Source organism: Manis pentadactyla, chromosome 2 (assembly GCF_030020395.1).
Source record: "Manis pentadactyla isolate mManPen7 chromosome 2, mManPen7.hap1, whole genome shotgun sequence".
Taxonomy (NCBI): Eukaryota; Metazoa; Chordata; class Mammalia; order Pholidota; family Manidae; genus Manis; species Manis pentadactyla.
Window position 1 is genome coordinate 200,856,597 of NC_080020.1, and position 24,400 is coordinate 200,880,996.

General features: G+C 39.3%; 1 protein-coding gene across 11 annotated transcripts in view; it reads left to right on the forward strand.

Moving 5' to 3' along the window:
* Positions 1-24,400, forward strand: part of THADA (THADA armadillo repeat containing) — a 362,728-nt gene that overhangs the window by 174,583 nt on the left and 163,745 nt on the right. For all 11 annotated transcript variants that reach the window (XR_005032689.2, XM_036925595.2, XM_036925596.2 and 8 more), the window contains one exon: positions 14,421-14,589. Coding sequence is in view for 10 of the 11 variants with exons in the window: in XM_036925595.2 (XP_036781490.2) it covers positions 14,421-14,589 (169 nt within the window). In the remaining variant the exon portion in view is untranslated. The remainder of the gene's footprint in view (positions 1-14,420; positions 14,590-24,400) is intronic.

The window sequence follows — 24,400 nt, forward strand, 5'->3', positions numbered from 1 at the left end:
CTCGCCTTTCTGGCAGGGAAAGACTCGGAGGTCTTTTTCCAGTTTTGACTCTTCCTTATCCCATTCTAGATGTGGTTCCATTTCCTTTCTAAGATGAAAGCCTGTCTTTGTCCCTCCCCCCTCCCAGAATAGTTCCAGGCAGCAAAACACAGTGAATCTCTCCAGATAAAAGACCCTGCTGATAAAATGCCAGATTATTATCAGAGAAGTGAAGTGAGGGAAATCAAGTCCCTACTTTAATTACCTAGTTACAGCTTTGTTTATATCCTGTTCCTTTGGGGGCATGTTTTCTTTGGACAGTTTCTTGTCTGTGTTCTGAACTACAGTCTGATGTTTGTAAAAATCCCAAAGGTCAGGGAATAGTGGGTTCCTTATTTTCTGAAAGATTTAATGGCAAGGAAGAGAATATCAGAGTTTCTATCTTCCATCTGGAAGGAAATGGACAAACGCTTGGTTTTGGCAGTTCAATCTCCACCTCAAGCATACAGACCCTAGTGTGTTGAATGAACTCTGACTCTGAATACTTAGCCAAGAGGTTTACCTGTAAATCAAATGACATTTATCTCTGAAGCCATGAAGATCAACCAGTGAATGATTTGAGTATCTAGGCATTGAAACCAGAGTCCAAAATGCTCTAAAACTGCTTGGTAAATGTACTTAATGACACTGAACTGTAGAATATATAAGTTTTATGTATATTTTATCATGAAAATTAATTAATTGATTGATTGATTGATTTTAAAACCTTGCTTCCTGGCAGCTCCCAGTTGGAAATAATGTAGGATTGGGCTGCATGGTCTGCTTTATTTGGAATGGGATTGCCATTGCGTGTAAGGCATTATTCATCCTTTTAAGAATTGTGAGCCTGTGAGCACAGAGAACCATAATGAACACAAGCTGGAGAGACTGTTTTGCTGCCATCAAATGGACATATTGGGAAGTTTGGAGTTGGAATAGAGTCCTATCTTGAAAATGATTGATTCTCAACCACTATCCATTCTCCTTCCACGACTGTAGCAAAAGACGGGGGCATAGGACCTCTTCATGGCTGGCATAGTAGCATCTATTACTCCACTTCTTAAAGAGTGGCACTGAAATGCTCTGTGACTAGAAGTAATATTAGGTAAGTTAACCTCATCTGTGGTATCTGGCAGCCATTAAGTGGCCAAACACATTTCTTCACCAAATTAAACTTGCATCTGACCTTATGTTTTCTTGTTAGATTCTGTCCTCAGCATAATCCACTTTGCTGTAAGACTGTTGACCTGTGACTCAATGAGCTTTTTCAGCTTCACTGGGGATGGGGTTCTTTTTGAGGACTAGACTGTTGCTTTTTTTGCTAAGCTATGAAATTTCTCAAGCCCTGCAAACGTGTTCCCTGATGACATAACTGCAGTATGAATATCAGGATAGAAGAAAGAAAAGAAAGTACGAATAGCTGCTTATGTGGTTATTTCTACCCTTGTTTGAAGGAAGTTGTGAGACAGTAGCCATAGTTTTAGCCATACCTTTCTCATATTTAAATTTAGTATTTTCCTTAGAAAAGGCAAGAAAATGTAGGAACTTAGGAAGAAGTTAAAGTAAATTTAAAATATATAAAGCCTCGCTTTGAGTGAAACCAATAAAAACAAGCCCTGACCTTTTCTCATAGGTAAGAAAAATTAGAATTGAAAAAAAAAAGTGTTCTTCTAGGAAATAAAGATTTTGCCAGAAATAACATAGCTCGTTCCAGTGGTCTGGTGTAAAAGATGCATCTTAACAGTCTTTACTTTAAAAAATAAGATTTTTTTGCTTTCTTCGTGACTAATGGTCTTGTCAGAGTAATCATTTGAATAATAAATGAAAAGCTTTGAAGTAGGGAGTGGAGGACTTTTCTGTGCCTTGTACGAACTAGTGATACAGATTATAAACTAAATGATGCCAAATTCCACCAGTTTACCCAGGATCCAGATACTAGCAAATGTAGCCAAAGACATAGAAATCTACTGATGAAATCATGAAAATGAATGGAAGTGATCCAGATTGTTTAATTTTCTTTTGAAATCTTGTATTTATTAGATCTTAGCACCCAAAAGTTAAACAGTATTGAATTTCACACACAGTGCTTTATTTTTAATCTTAGGTTGAAGGTTATGTCCTTGGCATGATTGAAGAGTGACTCATACAATTTGCGCTGACTTTTTTTTTCTATTTCTTCTTTCCTTTTCTGGACAAGGAGGGAAGCTGGGGAGTAAAATGATACTGAATTGAGGCTAAATTCATTAATTGAATTGAAATGGAAATAAATATTACTCAATGACTTTCTTGTTTCTTTTTATATTCATGTACATACATTCTGTGAAGATTCTCTTGTAAGCCACTTATGCTTAAAATACAACATAAAGTATCTCCTAGCCACTTAAAATCAGCAGTAGGAATTAGCAGTGATTTTCTCTTAGTAAATATATCAAACTGTGTCAGTCACATGGACATGTTGGAGGATGTGACCAGAATTCTTTATTGACATATTCCCCTCTTAAAATACAATCACCATGAAATTAATGTACTTAGCCTTAGTCACAATTCAGGGAAGGACTTAAAGGTAATGTGATTCTCCTTATAATTAGTAACCTAATTAAATGCTGGAGAGCTTCAGTCATATAGTAATGTACCTTACTTCTGAACAAAGATAATACCAGCACTGAAATTGTATACTTGTAATACTAGTATATTTTTAATTAGTGGTTGGGTATTTGTGTGTGTAATCAGTTTGTTTCATCTTCAAACTTTGCACAACAGTATCTATTGTGTATTCACTTGTACTATATTAAATACTAGTGTACTAATTTGGCTTCTGTTTTTTTCAGAAATTGGTATGATTCAAATTGGGATGAGTTGAAATTATCTTTTCATTATAGAATAAGCAAATTATCAAAATTAGCAGGAATGAAAGACATTAGGAAGCAGGTTTAATCTACTCAGGTTGGGGAAGAAAATCTTTACCTTAATAACCGCATGAAAATCCTGCTGTTAAATGTAGATGAGCTTATTAAAGCTGGCCCAACAAATTTGGTATTGCTTGGTTGACTGAGCTGTCAAGTGTATATTAGAGCAATAAAATTTAATTTATTCTGGTATGTATTACTATTGTTCGATCCTATGGTAGTAAAAATGTCTTAACGTTGTGGCACACTGCTTTTTGCTATTAGCATAGGAGCTGGAGTTAGACAGACCAGCTTTGAATCCCAGCTTGTCCATTCACTCCCTTTGTGAGCTTGGGCAAGTCACCTAATCTTTCTGAACCTGCCCTAGAACGGCATGTGGAAGATTTGGAGCATTGTCCTTAAAAAAAAAAAAGCTTTAGTTTTTTTAGGTGTTTATTGATTAGACTCCTGAAGAGAGCACAAAGAAAAGTTAATTCTGGCCATAAAAGTTCAAAGGAAATATCTGGGCTTGTTTAATCTGGGAAGAGAAGACTTGGGATGTTTTGGAGATGGGACTGGAGGCAGAGAAGGGAAAATAAGACAGGATGTATAGCAAATTGTCTAATGTATATGAAGAGTTATTCTTTAAAAACTGCATTATTAAGGTATAATTGATATAAAGTAAACTGCACATCTTTAAGATACAGTTAGATAAGTTTATATACTCATAAAACCATCAGCCCTGTCAAGATAGTGACTACAGTCATCACCCAGAAAAGTTTCCTTGTGCCCTTGTGTAATCTTTTCCAACTGTCCTGACCCCATCACCTGGGAACAGCTGATCAATATGCTATCACTATAGATTAATTGCATTTTCTAGAATTCATATAAATGGAATCATATGTTATGTGTGCTATTTTGTGTGAGTTTATCACTGAGCATAATAATTTTGAGATTCATTCATGTTGTTATGTGTATTGATAGTCTGTTCCTTTTTATCACCAAATATTCCATTGTATGGATGTACCACAATTTGTTTATGTACTCCTCGGTTGATAGACACTTGTTCTGTGTCTAGTTTTGACTATTACAGATAAAGGTACTAGGAATATTCATATAAGTCTTTGTATTGATACATGATTTCATTTCTCTAGTGAAAATACATATGAGTGGAATGATTAAGTTGTGTGGAGAGTGTATATTTAAAATTTTAGGTCAAATTGTTTTCCGTATGATTGTACCATTTTACATGCCACCAGCAAAGGATGAGAGTTACAGTTGTTCCATATCCTAGCCAACTCTTGGTATGATTAGTCTTTTTAATTTTGGTCTTTCTAGTGAATGTGTAGTGGTATATCACTGTGGTTTCAGTTTGAACTTCCCTATAACTAAGGTTGTTGAGCATTTTTAGATGTGCTTATTTTCCATCTGTGTATCTCTTTGATGAAGTGTTGGTTCAAAGTTTGACCCAGTTTTTTTGGGGGGGTTGTTTGTTTTCTTATTATTCTGAATATATTCTGAACACAAGCCAAAAGATTATTCTTTTAAGCATAGATTCATTTATTTCCCTGGCATGTAGAACCAGAAAAACAAAATTAAGTCACAGCAAGAAAATATATAATTATATTTAAGTACTTTTTGGCCATGACACTAACTTGAGCATTGGGCAGCCAAAGGATGTAAAACTTTCCCCTGAAGGTACTTAAAAACAGGGCTGGCAGTGGTCTGCCTGGATACTGTACCAGCTTTACCTAATTGCTGTCTTCAGTTGAGGAAAGACTCTTTGGTGGGGTGGGTCTATTGCTAACATCTCAATATTTCTTGCTCTTTTGTGCTGCTTTTTCAGGCCAAAAAAAGGTGCAATTTCTTGGAATTTTTAAAAACTTTCCATGTACTTTATGGTTTTTAAAACTTAATTCTTTCTGATTTTAGCTTGAAGTGTTGCTACAAAACATGAGGATGGGCATTCAGGGGTGGCACTAATTAGCTTTAGCAAAAACAAATTACAATCTCTGGAGAATAATCAAATTCAAAGAAATGCTCAAATTTCTCATCCAGCAGTAACACAAATTATTGTTTTAGCTGATGGTATTAGGAAGATCTATTTAACTCTGCAGGCAAAATAATTAACTAGATTCTAGAGAAGAGATTCTACATGATTAAAGGAACTGAGTTGTTTTAGCCTGCGGAAGGGAAGAGTAGGGAGTGATTTAATGACAGGATTCCAATATAGTTAATGAAGGGTTTTCCTGTGTGTAGAAAACACCGGTCATTTGTTCTCCAACTCCAGAGAGGCTCAAACTAGAAAAAATTGACTTCAACTATAGAAAGATCGAGTGTGGTTAGTGTTAGACATAAAACTTTTATTATTGGCATCAATATTATGAGATAAAGCAATGGAGCAAGTCAAGAGAGGTCATAAAGATTTTAAAATAAAAAAGATAACTATCTGCCTGGAATGTTTTAATGTCTGTTGAATTAGAGGATTTTGTTATTGAAGGAGACCTTAGAGATCACTTATCATACTCTCCTTCTACAGATGAGAATGTGGAAGGACACTGTAACTTGCCTATGGCCACATTGCTAGATACTAATATTTTAATCTGAGGATGTTTTAAAAATAGCCAGGTTTAAGAGACACTGAAGGGACCATATAAGAGTTTCTGCTTCACGATAGACTCCACTCCACCAAAACTGTCACTTAAAGCTGATGACTTGTGTGTTATTTTTCCGAAATCCATGAAGATCCTGCCAATGTACTGACCTGTGTCTCTTCTTGTCATTAAAAATGTTAAAGATTTTTATTCTTCAACATTTTGAACTTGTCTCTAAATAAGTACTATACTATCAATGACTAGATGATTTGACCCAAGGTGTTCAACAGATAGAGGACAGAAGTAGACACTTCCACAACCTTTGGGGAGCCCATCCTACTTTTGGAGTTTTTAGGGGATTTTCATAGATTTTTGGTTGATGGCTGTGCTACAAAGACTGTCCTGCAAAGACTTGGTGGGTCAGTTACTAAGTCTGCTGACTAATTTGCCTCCCTTAAAGATAATGCATAAAGCTTCAGGTTTAGTTCTGTTCAACACTAGTTAAGAGCAGTAGGAACCTGCTGCCGCTGATTCACTGTGTATGGGATCTGCACATATGAGTTCTAACCATTGGAATTAATAGGATAAATTGCTTGTAAAGGATTGTACATCCATTACCATAACAGGAAGGAATTGGCACAATGCAGGCTATTGGATCATGATTACATTTTATTTGGTAAGTCATTCTGTACAGGTTCTCACCAGACCAGAGAGCAAAAACCTACGTATGTTTACATAGGGTTATACACTTATTTTAAAGGATTTATAAGAGTGCTAAAAATGACATAAAATATTTTGTCCCTAGCACATTGCCTGACATCTAGCAGACACTCAGTAAATGTTCCTACCTTCCCTTCCCTTTTCCTTCCTTGGGATTCAGCATGAGCATTGGAACCTTTTCAGAAATGTAACCAATTCTTGTCAAAAGGGATGTTAATAAAATTACTCATATTTAAAAGTGTTTACTCTTAAGTTATCATCATTCTGTGTTACCTGACTCCCAGGATGCTTAGATTTTACAAGATTTTAATACCTTTTCAGAAATAATCACCTGAAAAGTCAGGGTCTATTGGTCCAAAAAAGATTTACTTGGCACCTATGATCTGTTCAGCCAGTCTTGAGCTAGATTTAGGATACTTTGAGTGCCTCAGTGAGAAATTTGTATTTAATGTGGCAATAGAGAGCTATCACAGGTTCTGAAACATTTGAAAGCTAGAAACAAACAAACAAACCTTTTGAAAGCAGGGCTGAAAATACTCCTTTCCAAACCTTTCCCCTAAATATATATATTAGGTTAAAAAAAAAAAGGTAAGTTCTCTCTGTACCTTTGTGTAGTTTCTTAAATTGACCACCCAGTCCTGTGTTTGTGAACTGAAAACTGCTCACTGTCAATATGGAGTCACATATTTTAAAGGGTAATGGGGTGAGTTTCAACGGTATGAAATAACTTGGAGAACTTGGCCTGTGAGCAGTGGTCATCACCACAAGGTCGCTTGTGGAAGGTCCCTGGGAAAGACCCAGCATGTTCAGGACTGTTTTCTCTGACCCGCCCACTACTTGCAAGGAAAACAGAAGACAGGCTGAGGCCAGGTATTATGTTTAACCCCTTTAAAGAATCAGCGTGTGCCCGAATGTGCCCATCTCAGTCTTTTGTGGAGCCAGAGCAGAAACAATGTGAGAGCTTTTGCTATTGAGAGGAATGTGCAGCTCTTTCAGTCCACATAAGCTGTGGCTCTCAGCTCCTGCCCTGCACACAGCTTATCCCAGAGCCCTGGGGGTAGATCCAGAGCGCTTATCCAGCTGTCTGTGAGGAGACCAGTAGACCAGTATGTGGCTTGTTGATCCAGGGGCAGAGAGAAAACCCACAGATGGACCGGGAGAGATTATGCAAACTAAATCTGTGGTTATTTTCATTGCTTAGGAAAGTTTTATACTGTTTGTGTTAGATATTTGTGTTTTTTTTCACTTTTTAATACTCCATTTTATTTTGTGTAAAGACCAAAATTAATGATCCCTGTTTATCTCGAGGGCTTCTTAGTCTTTGTATTTATGTTGCTATAACATCTTCTCCATGTTTTTCCCAGAGTCAGGAAAGAATCCTTGTTAAGGCACATCACATTTCAGTGCTCCAGAGGGAAAAAACCTTCTTTCCAGCAATCTAGACCTTTTGGTTGGAATCTGAAAAATTCAGTTTCATATTGTATTTATTGTTGTCTAGGCAAAAAATAATGAAAGGACAAAATGAAATGAATAGAATTTTCATGCTCCACCTCTGCATTTTCATATTAGCAAGTAACCAGGGATTACCATTCAGAAATCATGCATCCTTTTGTTAATTTAAGAAGTGTTTGTAATTTCCGATAACTAAAGAGCATTATTCAAAGAGCTTTTTAAAGTACCATACTGGATAGCTTCCCTCATCTCTGTTGGAAGCTTCCCTTGCTTTATTTCCTATCACTTAAAGGGATGGTGTGAATGCAAGTAGCTGCTGCCATTGCATCTGTGATGCCCATGTCCTTTCCACATATGTGAACAAGTGCTGTGTCCAGTTCTTGTGGAGGCAAGTAGAGGGATGTCCAAGTGTTGGAGGCTGATTCCCAGCCCCTAACAGCTGCTATTTTCACCACTTTGGCATTGACAGCCTGGGGCTAGTCAGCCTGGGTAAAAAGCTTTAGTAACTTGGTGGCAGAGTGGAGGTGACCTTAAAAGGATGTGTCTTCTATGGCTTAGATGACTCTCTGGTTGGACAGTCCCAGATAGTTAGTTTTCAGATATTCTTTTGTGACTTCTTATGATCTGCATTTCTTTATTAAAAAAACATTTTTAAAAGGCTTTAATGTATTGATTAATTTGCAAAGAGCAGTTACTGCTTTGAACTGCCCAGTAGACACTTAAACTAAACATTCTACCTGTAGATACATATATATCATTTTGTCCATGAAAGCTGGAAATATGCAATTTTTAGCTTAGCTACAGTCTATGACTCTGATTTCCCTCGCACTACCCAAACCAAAGACTTAAAAAAAAGTCAGACTTCAAAAGTCCTGAACCCATTACTCTTCCAAGAAACATATTTGAATAAAGAAATCCATGAGCTGTGCAGAAGGCAAGGTTACAGTAAATGCGACTTTTAAGTGCTAGTGGTTTAAGTTGCAGGAAAAGGAACAAGTAGTTCAGGGGGTACTAGGTCCTTTGATGAACTGCAAGTTGGGACAGGAAGGATAAGTAGACACTCTGCCAACCTTGATGGACACTGAACTCACCTGAGAATGTGGACGAAGGGCTTCAGGAACACCACCTTTATAACAAAAACGCCTTTACTAGTCACAGTACACTCTGAAATGTCTGCTTTTTCAAATTCACTGGTACAAACTTATTTTTTAGTGGTTGCTCTCTTTTATGCATGCCCACCTACCCACACATGTACTTGTTTCCTGAATGCAAGATTTGAAACTAGGAACCACACACAATAAAAAGAAAAATGAAATATTTGGTGAAACAGCATTAGAAACAACATTAAAACTGACAGAAAAGAGAATTTGGGTCCTGGACTTGAAGATTAAAGGCAAAGGACCTCACATAAAGAAGTCAGTTGGCCCCAGAGAAATTCAATCTTCCTTCTCTTCTTTCTAGCTCCTCTGGTGGGGTGGGGGAAGGGTAGCCTTTGTGAGCACTTCAAGCCTGTTGGGTACAGGCAAAGTTCTGTGTCCTCAGTTGTTGAGATAGAGAACAGTACAGAGTTTGTACATGTGGGTAAAGCTTTTAAGTTTGAAAGTTATTCCAAGTTATATTCAGTAATAGCTACCAGTCATTCACACCTCAAAGTGATTAGTTTGAACAGATTACTTCGGAAACATTTGGCTTTTCCAAGGGTCTGGGGTTTTGAGGCAACTGCATTGTAACGTTTTAGAAAGATTGAATTTTGCAAGTGGAGAGACCCTAATTAGAAAGCAAGATCTGCCACTTGCGAGTTTAATGACGTAAAGTATATTGGAAAACCTCATTTTCCTCATCTTAAAACAGGGATGATAATGACCTTGTAATGAAGATTTAGTGAAGTAAATGAAGTAGTGTATGTAAATTATGCAGCCAGTTCTGGCACACAGTAGTCATTTCATAAACCTCAGTTCCCTTCCTTTTGACTAGATGCAGTTTGATTTCACGTAAAGAAAGACACAGGGCTTGGGAGGGGGGCCCCTCTGTTTGCCAAACACAAATGTTCTTTCTGCCGGACACTTCTGTCACAGCTGGACCACATCTCCCAAGCCACTTACCTCCTCTCTTTGTGTCTCGCCTCAGCTCTTCTACAACAGCATGTGTTTACTTCTCCTGGCTGTGAGAAGCGTTGGCTGATGGGGCATCTTTCCCACTAGGCTGTGGGCTCCCTGTGGCCTGGGCAGTGGCTTTTTTCTCTGACTGTCTGGTTCCTAATCCAGGGCATGCTTGTGCTAGTGGTTGCCTCTATGGCTAATCTGCAGGTATGGATGAGCAAGAGACAGTTCTGTTATGTCTAGCCACTTACCTGTGGAAACTTTTCAGGAAAGCTGGAACAAATTCTGAGGCTAAATATAAAGAGGGAAACACCTAGAAAAAGCTCTGTGAAATGGGGTGAAGTGGGAGATGATCTCAGGAGAGTGGTCTTCCCTTGCTCAGAAGATGATATTCTGAACTCCTGGGTTCTCCAGGGTGTCTGAAGTCCAAAGATATATTTAACCCTCATTTGAAGATCTTTATCTCCTCCAGGGAGCCGTTGCCGCTCTCCTTCCTGCACCACCACACTCATGTATGTCTTCGTGGGCCCCCTGACTCGCGCTCACATCACAGGCTGTTTGTCTGGCTCCCCTTCTGAGCTGCTGGTTCCCTGAGTGCAGTGTGCTACTTCTCCACACACATATCTGTAAAGCAGGACACATACCTGACAGCCACACTGTGTGCAAAGGAGCAACAGGACATTCGTGAGCTGGGTCTGGGGAACACTTGCCCAGGGGTTTTGGATGTCTGTCAGGAACCTCCTCCTGAAATTGTATGGGAAGTTGTGTGTATATGTTCATAAATCTGTTTCGCTTGTGAGAGAGTCCACAGTTTACATTAGATTCTGAAATGTTTTCATGATCCTACAAATATTAAAAACAAAAACAAAAAAACCCAGCATACTCATGTAGAGATTTTCCACATACTTGTAAGTTAAAGCTTATGTTTTTACTCGCTGGCAGACATTTTTATGCTCCCTTGCTTTCCAGGTGTGAGCTACAGCTTAGAATAGCCTGCAAGCTCTGTGTTGGAGCCATGGAGGGCACCTCTGACCTGGGGGCTGCTGATACATCCTGGAGGGCCCACTTGGCCTTTCTCAGCTTCAGTTTATTTTCCATCTGTTAATTTAGGTTTATAATGCCCTCATATCCTACAGGAATGTTGCATAGTGAATAGATAATGGGTATTCAGGCATTTTTAAAACAGCCAAGGGCTATACAATTGTAGAATACAAGTATTACTGTTACAGATGAGTCCTTTTGTATTTACACAGTGCTGAGAATACAATCAATAAATAGGACATGAAAATGAACAGGAGAAGAGTTTGTTGGAGTGAGAGGGCTCGAGATGTAAAGCAGTAAGTCTTCAGGTCTCACAGATCCTGCAGAGGACCTGGTATTGAGGCCTAGAATGCAACCAGAGGTACCACGAAAATTATTTTCAAACAATGGTAAAAGTAGCAATGACCTTTGAGATCCCAAATCTGTTTGCTTTAGTTTCCAGAAGAAATTGAGACTTAGAGAGATAGAAAGGAGCCTTTTCAGAAGGGCTTGAGATTCCTCCTCATCACTTTTAATGAAGACCAAAAAAAAGTCCACCACTTTTGGTCTTCATATCATCAATTTGCTGTCTTCTTAAAAATGGTACAGCATTCACACTATGGTCTTAATTCTCTCATTGGGGCCACTTAGAGGCCTGAAATTCCTGGAATATGCTGATCCTGTACTAGACACAGGCATAGCACACTATGAAAACTTCCTATTTCCCAAGCACCTTTTTGCTTGGAATGTCCTCTCAACCATTATATCGGAGCACTGGGTATAGATTATTGCCATCCCTCTCAGCGCTCCCTGACACCCAGAGAGGTTACTATGACTTCTCCAAGTCATAAAACTCAAATGTCCAAAGCAGGATGAAAATCCAGGTACTCTAATTTTCTGTTCTTCCAGCCACTACACAGTGTCCCTGAAGAGCACCTCTGCTTGATCTTGGCATATTTACTGAGTCAAACTAGAAGACTTTATCTTTGAGAAAGAGATTTTAGCTTTAAATACATTGTACTTAATGCTGAAAAGATTGTGTTTATGTCCCCTCACACTCTAGGCCACATACACCTAGAGAAAAGCTAAATGTCATCAGAACCCTTCCCAGATCCTAATGGCTGATAAAACATTAACCTGGAATTTTTTTGTATTTTTTATTTTTTTGATTAATGGTTGTATATGGTGTGTGTTTGTGTACTATAATCTATCCATCCATTTTAACAATTTGCAAAAGAGGAGTTTAAAATTACATTTAATCATTGCTTTATAATGAATGTTACTTAATTAAATATTACTTTGAAAACAGACTTCTCTTTTTCTGTAATTGCATTACTGTTTTGAGGGGAGGTTTTGTTTTGCTCTTTAACCTGATTGTGTGTATTTGGAAAGTACCTCAGCACAGGGTATCCGAAAGCAGAAAACTCTGGCTCTTTTCCCACTTTCCATTCTTTCTTCTGTATGGATGCCAGATTCCTTTGGGAAATCATCATTTGCTAAAGGTCAGGAGAGAAAGGAGGGGCATTCTTTAGTGTACAGTTACTGCTAATTGGAAACTAAACATCTGTAACCATGTCAGAGTTATTTGTATTTGAAAAGAAACATTTATACACAAGAGCCTGTTTAGTAACATAAAACACTATACTACAAAGTGTGTGTGTTGGAGGGCTGGGGGACAGACAGCTGGGGAAGCTTCCGACAAATGACTGTGCTGAGTGAGGTCATTTGCTAATTAAATCTCAGAGTATTTTCAGAGTATCTTCTTTCCTTTATCGAGTGAGGTTTTCTCATCACCATCCCCCAAATGTCCTCTGGGCCAAAGCAAACGTTTTACTGCATTTGCCAATTACAGATTAAACATTTAATCTTTTAAAAGGAAAAATAAAGGAGAAAATGGGTGAGTTGGCAGAACATAGTCAGAGACCATGGGGAAATCTCTAGTTACCTATCTCCCTTTAGACTTCAGTGTCTCCCCAAAGTACGGTTCAAGGCAAGCTCTTCTCCATCCTGAAAGTGTGTGCTTGTTGACCTCTCTTGTAGACTACATTCTTAGGGGGAAGAATGACACAATGTTTTGACTTACCCTGTTCCTCTTTTCTCCTCTCTCCCTACCTCCTTCTCTCCACCGTACTCCCCACAGTGAAATTCTGCTTCAGTCATTCCATTTGTGTAGAAATTGTATCTACTTTTACTGTCACACTAAGATAAATGTCAGTGATACCTTTGAGGCGTTAGAAACATTTCAGTCATAGGGCTTAGTCCCTCTCCTACAAGGCTACATGGCCCTATGGCCCAGATCTTACCAGTAATTCCTTCTTGGAATACTAGTTAATTTTGAAAACAAACAAAACAAGAGATCAACTTTTCTCCTGCAGAGTCTGCTATCTTCTGATCTTCCCCTTCCTTGTCTTGGCATCTGAGACATTTCTATAAGTTGGGTTACTCTTTTAATTGGATGAAAGATCATGAAGTCTTGAGAGTTCTAGTCAAGACCTTATTTAAACTAGGACTTAACTATATTGGGCTTTCCTCTCAAATAATTCTGTATCTGTGAAGACTGTCAGGTGCACTGTTTCAACGAAATGGTTGTGGACTCTTGAGTTCTGAGTGTTTAGAAAGTCAAGAGGCTCTTAGATGACCTGCCTTTCCAGTGACCTTTGTAGAATCTCAAAATACCACTTCCCTATGACTTTCACTCATTTTAGAACTGGCTCCTATTCAAACTCTTTCCATGTGAGTCTGCCCAGTGGCCAGGATCTAGTTACTTGAGGGTCTATCTCTTGTTCTCTTGACAATAAGTTCAGATTATGTAGTCTGCCCTTTGTGACTCTCCCCACTCTGGCCTCACCCACTTCTCAGCCTTCGGTTCCACTGTGGTCCATGAGCACCTACTCCAACCAGATGTATCTACCTCTACCTTGAGCATTTCTATTTCTACCTTTGCTTTATACTACTGTCCCTTGTTGAAACAACTTCCTGGTTTCTTGTGGCCTAGTTGAGTCATGCTTGCTTTCCTCAGTTCCCACTACAACCCACAATCTTATTCTCCTTAATGGCCATAATGTCAAGATCACTTGCCTATCATTTGTCCAGTACTGTCTTGTGCTTTGGTCTTTTAAGATATACTTCTTACCTGTGAACCAGAGAATAGGCTCTTCAGAGAAAACAGTGACTGTCTTGTTTTTCATGGTGCCTTTGATCATTATGAGTGCTCAATAAAATAAAATCAGTTGTCTGATAGTTGAGAGTAAGCCATTTTTGCTATACCTGTTCATTGTTTATTCCCAAAGCCTATCTGCAGTTATCCCTGTAATGGAGTCATACCTATTAATGATCTTTATAAGAGAAGGAAAGTTACCTGTAGAACTAATGTTGATACAAAACACACACACAAAAAAAAAATCATTTGGAATAAGGGAAGTATAAAAAAATCATTTGACGTAGGGAGCAGCTTGGATGTCTCAACTGGAGCTAAATAGAACATTGGCATATACAAAGGCATGTTGAAATGAGTATTTTTTATTGGAGTGTCATTGATATGCAATCTTAAATTGATTTTACAGATACAAGTGGTTCAACAGTTACCCATATTATCAAATCCTTGATGGTCTTATGTTTTTATTTCTTTCCAGATGTGGTCGCTCACCTGTCTACCGCTCCCGGGAAATGGCAGCTCGAGCCTTGGTCCCTTTTGTTTTGATAGACGAAATCCCGAATACTGTCCGAACTCTGTTGGCTGAACTTCCCAACTGCACTGACCAGCATTTCCGGCAAAACCATATTCATGGGACTCTTCTGCAGGTAAGTAAAGTTACTTTGTGTGAGTCAAAAGAGTAAGTCAGTCAGTAAGTAAATTCAGTCAAACACCACAGGATGAACTTTGGTTTCTTATGTACCATTAGCAGGTGAAGATTTGATACATGAGATTTTTTTTTTCTTTGTCCTCTTTTTATTTCTTATACTTAAAGAAATGTATTCTTTTTTTTTTTGAGAGGGCATCTCTCATATTTATTGATCAAATGGTTGTTAACAACAATAAAATTCTGTATAGGGGACTCAATGCACAATCATTAATCAACCCCAAGCCTAATTCTCAGCAGTCTCCAATCTTCTGAAGCATAACGAACAAGTTCTTACACGGTGAACAAATTCTTACATAGTGAATAAGTTCTTACATGGTGAACAGTGCAAGGGCAGTCATCACAGAAACTTTCAGTTTTGATCACGCATTATGAACTATAAACAATCAGGTCAAATATGAATATTCGTTTGATTTTTATACTTGATTTATATGTGAATTCCACATTTCTCCTTTATTATTATTTTTAAAATGCTGAAGTGGTAGGTAGATACAAGATAAAGGTAGAAAACATAGTTTAGTGCTATAAGAGGGCAAATGTAGATGATCAGGTCTGTGCCTATAGACTAAGTATTAATCCAAGCTAGACAAGGGCAACAAAACATCCACGGATGCAGAAGATTTCTCTCAGAACAGGGGGGGTGAGGTTCTAAGCCTCACCTCTGTTGATCCCCAACTTCTCACCTGATGGCCCCCCTGCGACTGTGTCTGTCTTAGGTTGTTCCTCCCTTGAGGAATCTTACCCGTCTCTGGATAACCAGTCATCTTCTGGGGCCATACAGGGAAAGATACATGAGATTTTAAACTTTACCTGTAGGACTTCTTCTACTGCTGAAAAAGCAGGTATTTCATAGGTGTACTTTTTTCATCACAAACACGAATACAGTGTCACACCGTATTCAGTCACAGCATCTTTTGCATTAAATCCTGTTTTTTACAGCCTGCCTTCCTATTTGGACTTACCTCTCTGAGCCAGATGAAGTCTTGTGTTTTCCATCAAGAATGCCTGCAGAACATTCTGGGCCAATCCCTATTCAGGGTGGCATTGTGAGCATTCCTTGAAAGAGAGGTTAGCCCGAGAAGCACTAGGAGAGTTTGTACACAGCAAGGAGAGTTTGCCCTGTGGCATAATACCGTAGTACCTAGAAATACCAAACCCTACTTTCCTATTTTTCTCTGTGCTACAAGAGACTTCTTATTTTGAATAAATAGAAATACAATTTTTTTATTGCTTTTAACTCAACATTTCTTCTAGAAAAGCCTGAAGTACCACAAATAAATAAGAAATAGACTTCTTATTGAAACTGTCGTTTTAAAATCCTACCAATAAACTTGAGACAGTTACCTTTAGTGAGAATATCTGCTATTCACATGACTGCTGGGGTCACTCACACTGTGGTGGGGTTGGGGGTGGACTTTAATATCAAGTTATGTTTCTAGTTTTTGAGCGGAGTTGAGAAATGCCTTGAGATCTACACCGCTGACATGGGAGGTGGTGTGTAGAATGGTTAACAGCATGGGACTCTGGAGCCAGACTATCTGGGTGTCAGTCTCAAATCCACCCCTCACTACCTGCACATCTGTGTCTGCATGTTTGAAATGAGGGTAATAGGAGTATATACCTCACAGGGATTTTGTGAAGACCAAATTAATTCATGCATACTTTATATTGCTTAGAATAGTACCTGGTACGTAAGAAGGTACATAGTTATTGTCATTATCATAGTTTTAATGAGAGTGTACTATAATGAATTAGTTACTACTATTTTTACTAACTAATTCCCTCTAGGTGAGAATGCAAGCTACACTTACCTTCCTGCCTTCCTTCCTTGGTTATTTTATATATTCAAGAAATATTTACTGAATGTCTCCTACATACGACTGTATCAGTCAAAAGAGTAAGTCAGTTCTTTTGTTGAAAGAGTCAAGGACAAAAAAGACCTGAAAATGGACAATCATAGTACAATGTGCTAAATGCTAGGGGACCTCTTAACAGGGCCACCTGACTGGTCTTGGGGAAGTCAGAGAAAGCTTCTCAGAGACAGTGACATCTAGGTAGAGAGCCGAGGAAGTTAGCCAAGTTCCCATGCAGTGAGAAGAGCATATAGAAAGGCCCAGGGTGGGTGAGAAGTCAGACCATCTGGGAGCTGTAAGTTTGGGTGGGACTGAAGTTCTGGGTTGGCTGGTCTCAAATTGGTCTCAGGATTTCTCTACCCTCATAAAGATTATTGAGAATCCCAAGACATTTAGAAACAAACAGAAAATCTTAAAACACAAGAACTTACACGCACACATTCCATTAGTCATTAGAATGATGACATCATCACACACCTTGTAGACTCTAGCAAATTCTACTGTACACTTGTGAGAAAATGAGAATAAAAGAGGAAAAGAATGTCTTACTATTTATTTTGAAAATAGTTTGATCTTGCAGATCTCCTGGAAGGATTGTGTGACCCCCAAAGGTCTCAGACCAGATCTTCTGGTCTGTATTATATATATATTTTAGTCTTTGGTGGTTTCCTTGGTACAACCTCTTAAGCACTCAACTCGGTTGATCCTCACTGTATCCCGGTCATGCAGAGAGGGGCAGGAGTTACTGTCTTCATTTTTAAGGTGGGGCCCTGAGGCCTGTTCAAGTTAGACCTCTTGATTCTGTCAGCCTCTGCTACTTCTTTGAATGGAAGGGGTTGGCAATAATGAGTAACGCAGAGCAAGCTTTTCAAAGATTCATGAATTATGCAATTGAGTTACATGGAAGGCTCAGGTTGTCAAGGAGGGGATCAGATTTTCACTTTTGAAGATCCATTCTTGGCTGAACTATGTCAGAATTGGTGAGGTTGGAATTGCTTCTTGGGCTCTTTCATTAGGACACAAGTGGGCCTCCCAGCCTGGTTCCCCACATACACCATTAACAGGTCTGGGGTGCATTTCACCACTCTACCCAGCAACGAGACATGGTCTTTTGCACTGTCTCTGGGCTGCCTTTGATATTTGCAAGTTTACTTTTTTAATACATAAGATGGGAAACACTGTAGGAAGGTAAAAACCCTTTAACTCTGGGGGTGGTTGTGACTATTGCTCCTCTTCCTGAGTGTTGAAAAAATAAAGGGATTGTTGGAAAAAGACCAACAATGTGGGGATTGGATGTTGGGTATTGTGTTGGTGTTTGTCAAACAGATTCCTGGCTTTACCAAGATTGGGTTATCCCCTGGGCGAAAAAAGGGAGTCAAAGGCATGTGAAAATCTTTTTGTCATGTCCATTCGGGTGTGTCTCATCTGTGTTATAATAACTCTGTTTCATCCAGTTGTTCTCTATGGGGAAAGCAAAGGGGTTAAAATGGGGAGGGCTCTTCTCTTTCCTTTCTGCAGCTTATAGATTCCTTCTCTGCATAAAGCTACCTTTGAAATCTTAGGTCTGCACCTGGAAAAGAGATGTTAGGAATTGAGAGGAATGATAATCTCCATGGGACTTTCAGATCCAGCTAAATAAATATAAAATTGTTATTTTTTCCAAAAGCAGGAAATCACTTTGTAATCAGAAAACAAATTCTTTCACAGAACATAATCTTGAATTATACATTTTGACTTCTTTGAAAAATGTTTACCTAAATATATCAAACCTCAGAGTATTTGTATAGTATACCTTGAAAATAAGAAATATGCTGATCTCTGAATTAATTTTGGGGGACTATGGAAGAAAGGCTCCAATTGTAGGACATGAGAAAACAGAAAGAACATGTGGGATTCATTTCTTAATCATTTTAAAAACCAGAGGTTCATAATTACAATTTTTAAATGGATGGAAGTAATACACATCAGAAAAGGTGAGATTATGCAGCAGGTTCATAAGAGCCCACAGTAAATGACATTAAATCTCAATAAAGGCTAGATAAGATCCATGAACATTACCTCATTTGGGAACAACACTGGCAGAGCTACCCTGTCTTTTTAGTAGAATTAACCATCTGTTTTTGTTACCAAATTCTTCATGTTAGGGACTTAGCATTACTACTAGGTTACTTGTCACTCCTGAGAAATCCTATTGGAGTTCAAAGAGTTCCCTTGTGTTGAGGAAGGGAACATGAGGGGAGATTTCTTCTGATTCTTGGGTACTTAACTCGTAGTTTGGTGTTTCAAAAGGAAATATATACCATTTGAAGTAAAAGTTTGAATTTTGAGTTTTTTAATTTCCATCTATTCTGGTTATTTTTTCTGAAGGCATAAAAGCATAGAAGGTAATCTCTGCTTTTTCTTTAATTAAGCTCTTTTTTGAAATGGATGGAACATGGTGAAGTGGACAGTTGCAAAAGTTTAGCTTCTATGAAAGCAGAAAAGGCACTTTTGGCATTTATCTGAACATTCTAGCTAAAGGTATTCTTTTTTCTTTAGTAAATCCAAATAATCACCACAGTTCTACACATCATTTTGCTGGTATTAAATTTTCTCGGTTTTTGCCAGCAGAATCTGTTGACCACTTGTAGTCTTTTATTCCCACCCCCTATCCTCCTCTTCCACCTGAACTTGGAACCAAAAGGTCCCACTTTCCTGGCTGGGGGGCTGAACACTTGGGTTGACATGATATATTAGCCAAGATGGACTTTAGATGGCCTAGGCCCACACTTCAGAAAGTTTTCCATAAGAGAAGTAAACGAGCATTTGGACCGCCTCCTGCACTCCACGTGAATTGCATGTGTGAACTTGTTAGCACTGTCCGCCTGCAAGGGAGGTGTTACTCGCTCCTGCCCCTCTGCTCTATCCCAGTTTCTGATGAGGAAATCGAAGGAAGCCTGAGAGAGTAACTTGCATAAAGTCACAGAGGTACTCAGAGGATAGTGATAAGGTATTAAACTCTGAAGCCTGTGCTCTTTTTCTGTTTAGAAGTGCTGCCTTGCTAACAGTTGATGCGTATAACAAATTTTTAATACCAAAGGGAAACAAACCCAGAATCCATCTTTGCTCTGTTTTTAATCCCTTTTCACTCCATTGGTCTCTTTAAATCTAATTTGACATGATACTACAACACTGGAAGCAAAGTAAGTACATTTATATCTTCATAAGAGGCAATCAGCGAAACCCAGAGAAGCTACAGCTGGTAAAGGACTTCCCTCCCTCTGCTCACCTTCTCATCACTTCTCTGGTTTCTCACTGAATACTCCTAACCTGGAATCCTCCCTTGGGACCAAGTTTGCCATTGCCATCCCTTCTGTCATCTTTAAAGGTGTGACAAAGCTTTTGGAACATGGATAGCCATATGAATGTGTATCCTTGGCCTGGGAGCTGATGGGACCATGGAAAGGTGTCAGGGTTGAATTCAGTTCAGCAGACACTGTGGTACGCGTACACATTCTGGGTGCAGGTGAAAATGAGTTTGCCTCTAAGGCTCTTACCTCCGAGTGTGGAGAGCTATGGGCTAGCAGCCAAGTGAGCCAACTGTCCAGGGACCAGGGAGCATATGAGTAACAGAAATGAACACAAAGCAGAAGATACGGCAGCCAGACAGGGCATCGGGCATAAAACAAGAGTGAAATGAAGACCCCTTCTATTTCCATCTGTAACGCCCTAACCCTGTGTTGGGGCTGGAGTTAGAGTCTTTATGCAGGTAGGAATAGGGTACTGGGCTGGGAGAGACAGCATGGGGACACAAAGAGAGGCAGGTCTTGGCATTACCTTTGTGGAAAAGAAAACCAGAAAACCAGGAAAGAAATAGTGGTAGGCTAATTCAGCCAGCTAGTTGTCTGGAAGAATCACACTGTTCAAGAAACAGGGATAAGACCAACCATCCTTCACTCTCTCTCTGCTACAGAGAGAAGCAGTGGAAGCAAACAGAAAATCAGTGGTAGAGGCAGCCTTAAGTATAAATTCTATTGGAGTTTTCTGAATAAGGAAATGCATGTTTTCAGAAAAAAAATTATCTTTTACTAAAATTGTTATACCAAAAGCATACGAGTAAATGTAATTTAAAAGAATGATTAATTACATTTTTTAGAAGTGTGACCGTATAAGACAGCATCTTATGATTGAAGAATTTTAATGTTTTTTAAAAGTGCAAAATTGTAAAACATTAAGTAGAATGTTCAAGCTGTCCAGAGAGGAACTGTTACTTGATAGGATCCATTTGGTGACTTAAGGTTGGTTTATCTCCAGTATTGTTTAAGTTAACAGAGAATATAATTTCAGAACAGAAAGTAAAAAACAAAAGCATGAAATTATGCTGATGCTGTAAGTTATAACTGGGTTGCTGGTCAGTGTGCTTCTTTTCTGCAGTGAGTCATGAATAAAATAAAATACTGGCCAGATTCATTCTTTCTTTCTAGGACTTGTGTTTATATGAAAAGAGAAAAATCTAAGTTACTAGAAAAGTCCCCACTCCAAGAAGGGCTAGAGCAGAGATTCTCCAATGGTCTGGTTGTAGATGTGCCAATTATTTATTGATTCCTTCAGCTCTCAAGGAGTCTGAGTGAGGCCTGGGGTGCTGGAGGCTCCAGGCAGTCACCTGCAGCTGGGAGCAGCAGCATCTGTTTATCCCAGAGTGCCAAAAAAAGATTATTTTCTGTGTGTGCCTTGATGTGAAAAGGATTGGGAGGCACTGGGCTCCTAAGTAAAATTAAAGAAATAACTAAACCTTGTTAAATTTCACCTTTTGGCAATATATTCCTTTCTGGATATAAGCCCAGAAAAGTCATTTTTAATTAAAATGCAACTTTTGAAGATGGATTCATCCCTTCCTTATAAATATCGAAAGGCTTTTATTTTTGGCTTTTGCTGGGTGTGGGAGACAGCTTTTAGCTGCCAGTCCTAGAGCACTGACTGGAGTGCACCGTCCTTGACACCAGCTGTGGTGTACTGTTGCTGTCTTGTAATGCTCTGAATGCATAGTAGAATTTATAGATTTGTCAGTTGATATGTCCCCAGGCTTCTGTTACTGTTCAGGAATAAGAGTAGGGAAGGTAATGGCAAAAAGGACATGTGTATTTACATAATGCATAGTTACACACACACACACACACACACACACACACACACACACACACACACCAGTTGTGCATATACATATGGGGGGGTTGCTGAGTGTGTACAGAGGCTCTTTTGGATAATGGTTATTTTCCTATGTTACTGAAGAGAAAATTGAGGGTGAGGGGTTCTGGGATTTGACTAAAGTTATGCAAGGTAAATGATAAAAAGTGGAGCTGGGATTCAAAGCTTCCAAGCTTGTGCAGTTAACTGCTATGTTCTGCTACTTCTTGGCATGAGGAAAAGAGCATACTCTGCAAGAGTGTCTCTCTCTGGGACCTTCAAGGTATGGGCTAAAATGGAAGTTGACGTCGTCTATTTATTTGTTCATTCAGTAGCTGTTGAGTGAGCACCAGCTACATGCCAAGCACTGTCCTAGGTGCTTGGAATGCGTCAGAGAACAAAAGAGACAAACCCTTGTTCTCTACAGTCACTGCTCTCACAGAGCTTACATCCTAGAGGCAGGGAGACAGACAATAGTAAATGCTATTATAATAAAATGTATTCTAATTAATTATAATTGTAATAACTACATTGTACAGTTTATTAGCAGGTAGTAATTGCTGTGGACAAAGAAAAAAACAAGTAGAGTAGGGTAAGGGGCATAAAGGAGAGCAGATGGCAGTATTAAATGAGGTATCAGAGTAGTCAGTGTTGAAAAGATAACACTGGAGCAAATCCCACCAAAAGACAAGGGAACACTTTCTTTAATAAAGGTAAACATCGTTTCTCCTAAAATTGGGTTGGTTACACATGTGTGTATGCCCAAGACTACCTTGAGCATAGAGGAGTGCCAGCAGAGTAGGCAGCAGTGGATAAACAAGGCCACAAGGGATGCCACTGCTTTTGAAATTGAATGCTCTGTGGGGTTCCGCGCTGCACGAGCAGGTTGTTGGGGACAGTATGAACTCATTTCCCAATGAATCATGCTGAGTCAAGGCAGTCCTTCGTGGCTCCCATGAGCTTAGGCAAAGGGGAAAGTATCTTCACACCAATCCTCTGCTGTCTAGGATGGTCTTCCCTTAGCTGTCTATACCTGGGCCTTAGAGATGTGGAGAATGTTTACTCATTCTTCTAGTTAGTCCATAGTCATTGAGTGGTTATTAAGTCCATATACTATGATAGATGCCATGGAAAATACAAAGAAAAGTTAATATATGACACATTCTCTGGCTTCAAGAGGCTTATGAGCTGCCATGGAAATAAGCCATCCACACCATGAACAATTACAGAGAACCACATGGCTGTGGTGTGTACCAGGCAAGTGGCCAAGAGCACACATCTGAGAGGAGAGCTCAGGAAAGGCTTCGTGGGACACTGGGTCTTGGGATAAATCTTGAGACTGGGTTTCTATTGTTGAGACAAAGGATCTGATGTGAGCCGTGGCATGGTGGAGGGCATATGGGAAGCATTTGCACAGGCAGTGGGTAAACCAGCGTGGCCGGTCCAGGGATGCGTCGAGAGAAACAGGATGTTTGATCGGCAAGGTGGGTGCAGGTTAGCATGTGAGAGACCATAAATGCCAAGCCGTTCGGAGTCTGAGGCTGATGGCCTTCATAGTGGGATGTACAAGGTAGAATTGTGTGTGGCAGAATATCTTGGCGTGCTATTTCTTTCTTTTCTCTCATTCCTTTAATCATTAGTTTATATCTGATGTAAAATAATATATATGACATGTTGACACTAGTATATAATTTCTAAATAAATAAGTATATAAAAGCTGGGAGCATGTGCCCAAAAAAGTCCTTCCATATAGTAAGTAGGAGTATAGACTGGAGCTAGCTTGTCCATCTAGATCCTAGCACTGTGGTTTGCTAGCTGGGTTATTTTGGGTGAGTTGATTTCTGTGTCTCTGCTTCTTCCTCTATAAATGGGAAGACAAAACTATCTCCTAGGCTGGCTGTGAGGATTAAATGAATTAACACATTAGTAGCGCTCAGCAGGGTCTCTGGCAAAAGGCAGGCACTTGGGAAACGTTAGTTGCTGTCACTACTTGGTACTCCTGCCGCCGTCACCACCACCCCCAATAGGGGTTTATGATCCAAAAGTGTGAAGACCACTGAAGTAGGTACTAAGTAAAAGATTTGGAGCTAAAGAAAGCTGTGTTTTAGAAAAATTAATGTGCGTTGAAATAATACTGTCAAAAATGTGAGGATTCCTATTGATACGTGAGTGTGTGCATAAGAGAGAAGTCAATTTTCCTCAATTTTGCCTTCATGTGTTAGCCTGCTTCAAAGAGGTTCGTCTGGGCAGTCAGTGTTCTCTACCTTCCTGTAGATCATAGTAAAAATTTCAAGGGCTGAGATTAGTTCTGATTTTTAAGGGTTAAGTTCCTGTCTACCGGGTTATTCCTTGCACCTGTTGTGTTTTGAATTACACCCCCCCACCCCACCCCCACCACCTCAGAGCCCATCACGAAACCTGATGAATGAGGAAGGGAACACTGCCATACTGTCCCGAACAAAGGAGTCTTTTACCATGTGAAGGGGGAAATTTGAAGTTCATGAAGTGAGGAGGAGATAATAGGATTCTCCTAGATAGATTAATCTGGCACTTTTCCGAGTTCACTTTTCATCTCGGAAGACACACTTGCCATCCGCTCCCCAGCCTTACTGTTTGAGACATTTTTATGACTGAAGATAATTCTGATTGAACTTTTAAAACACAACAAAGCAAGACATCACACTTGAGCACATTAGCAGGCTCCTGTCATTTCCCAGAATTCCTAAAAATATCTGA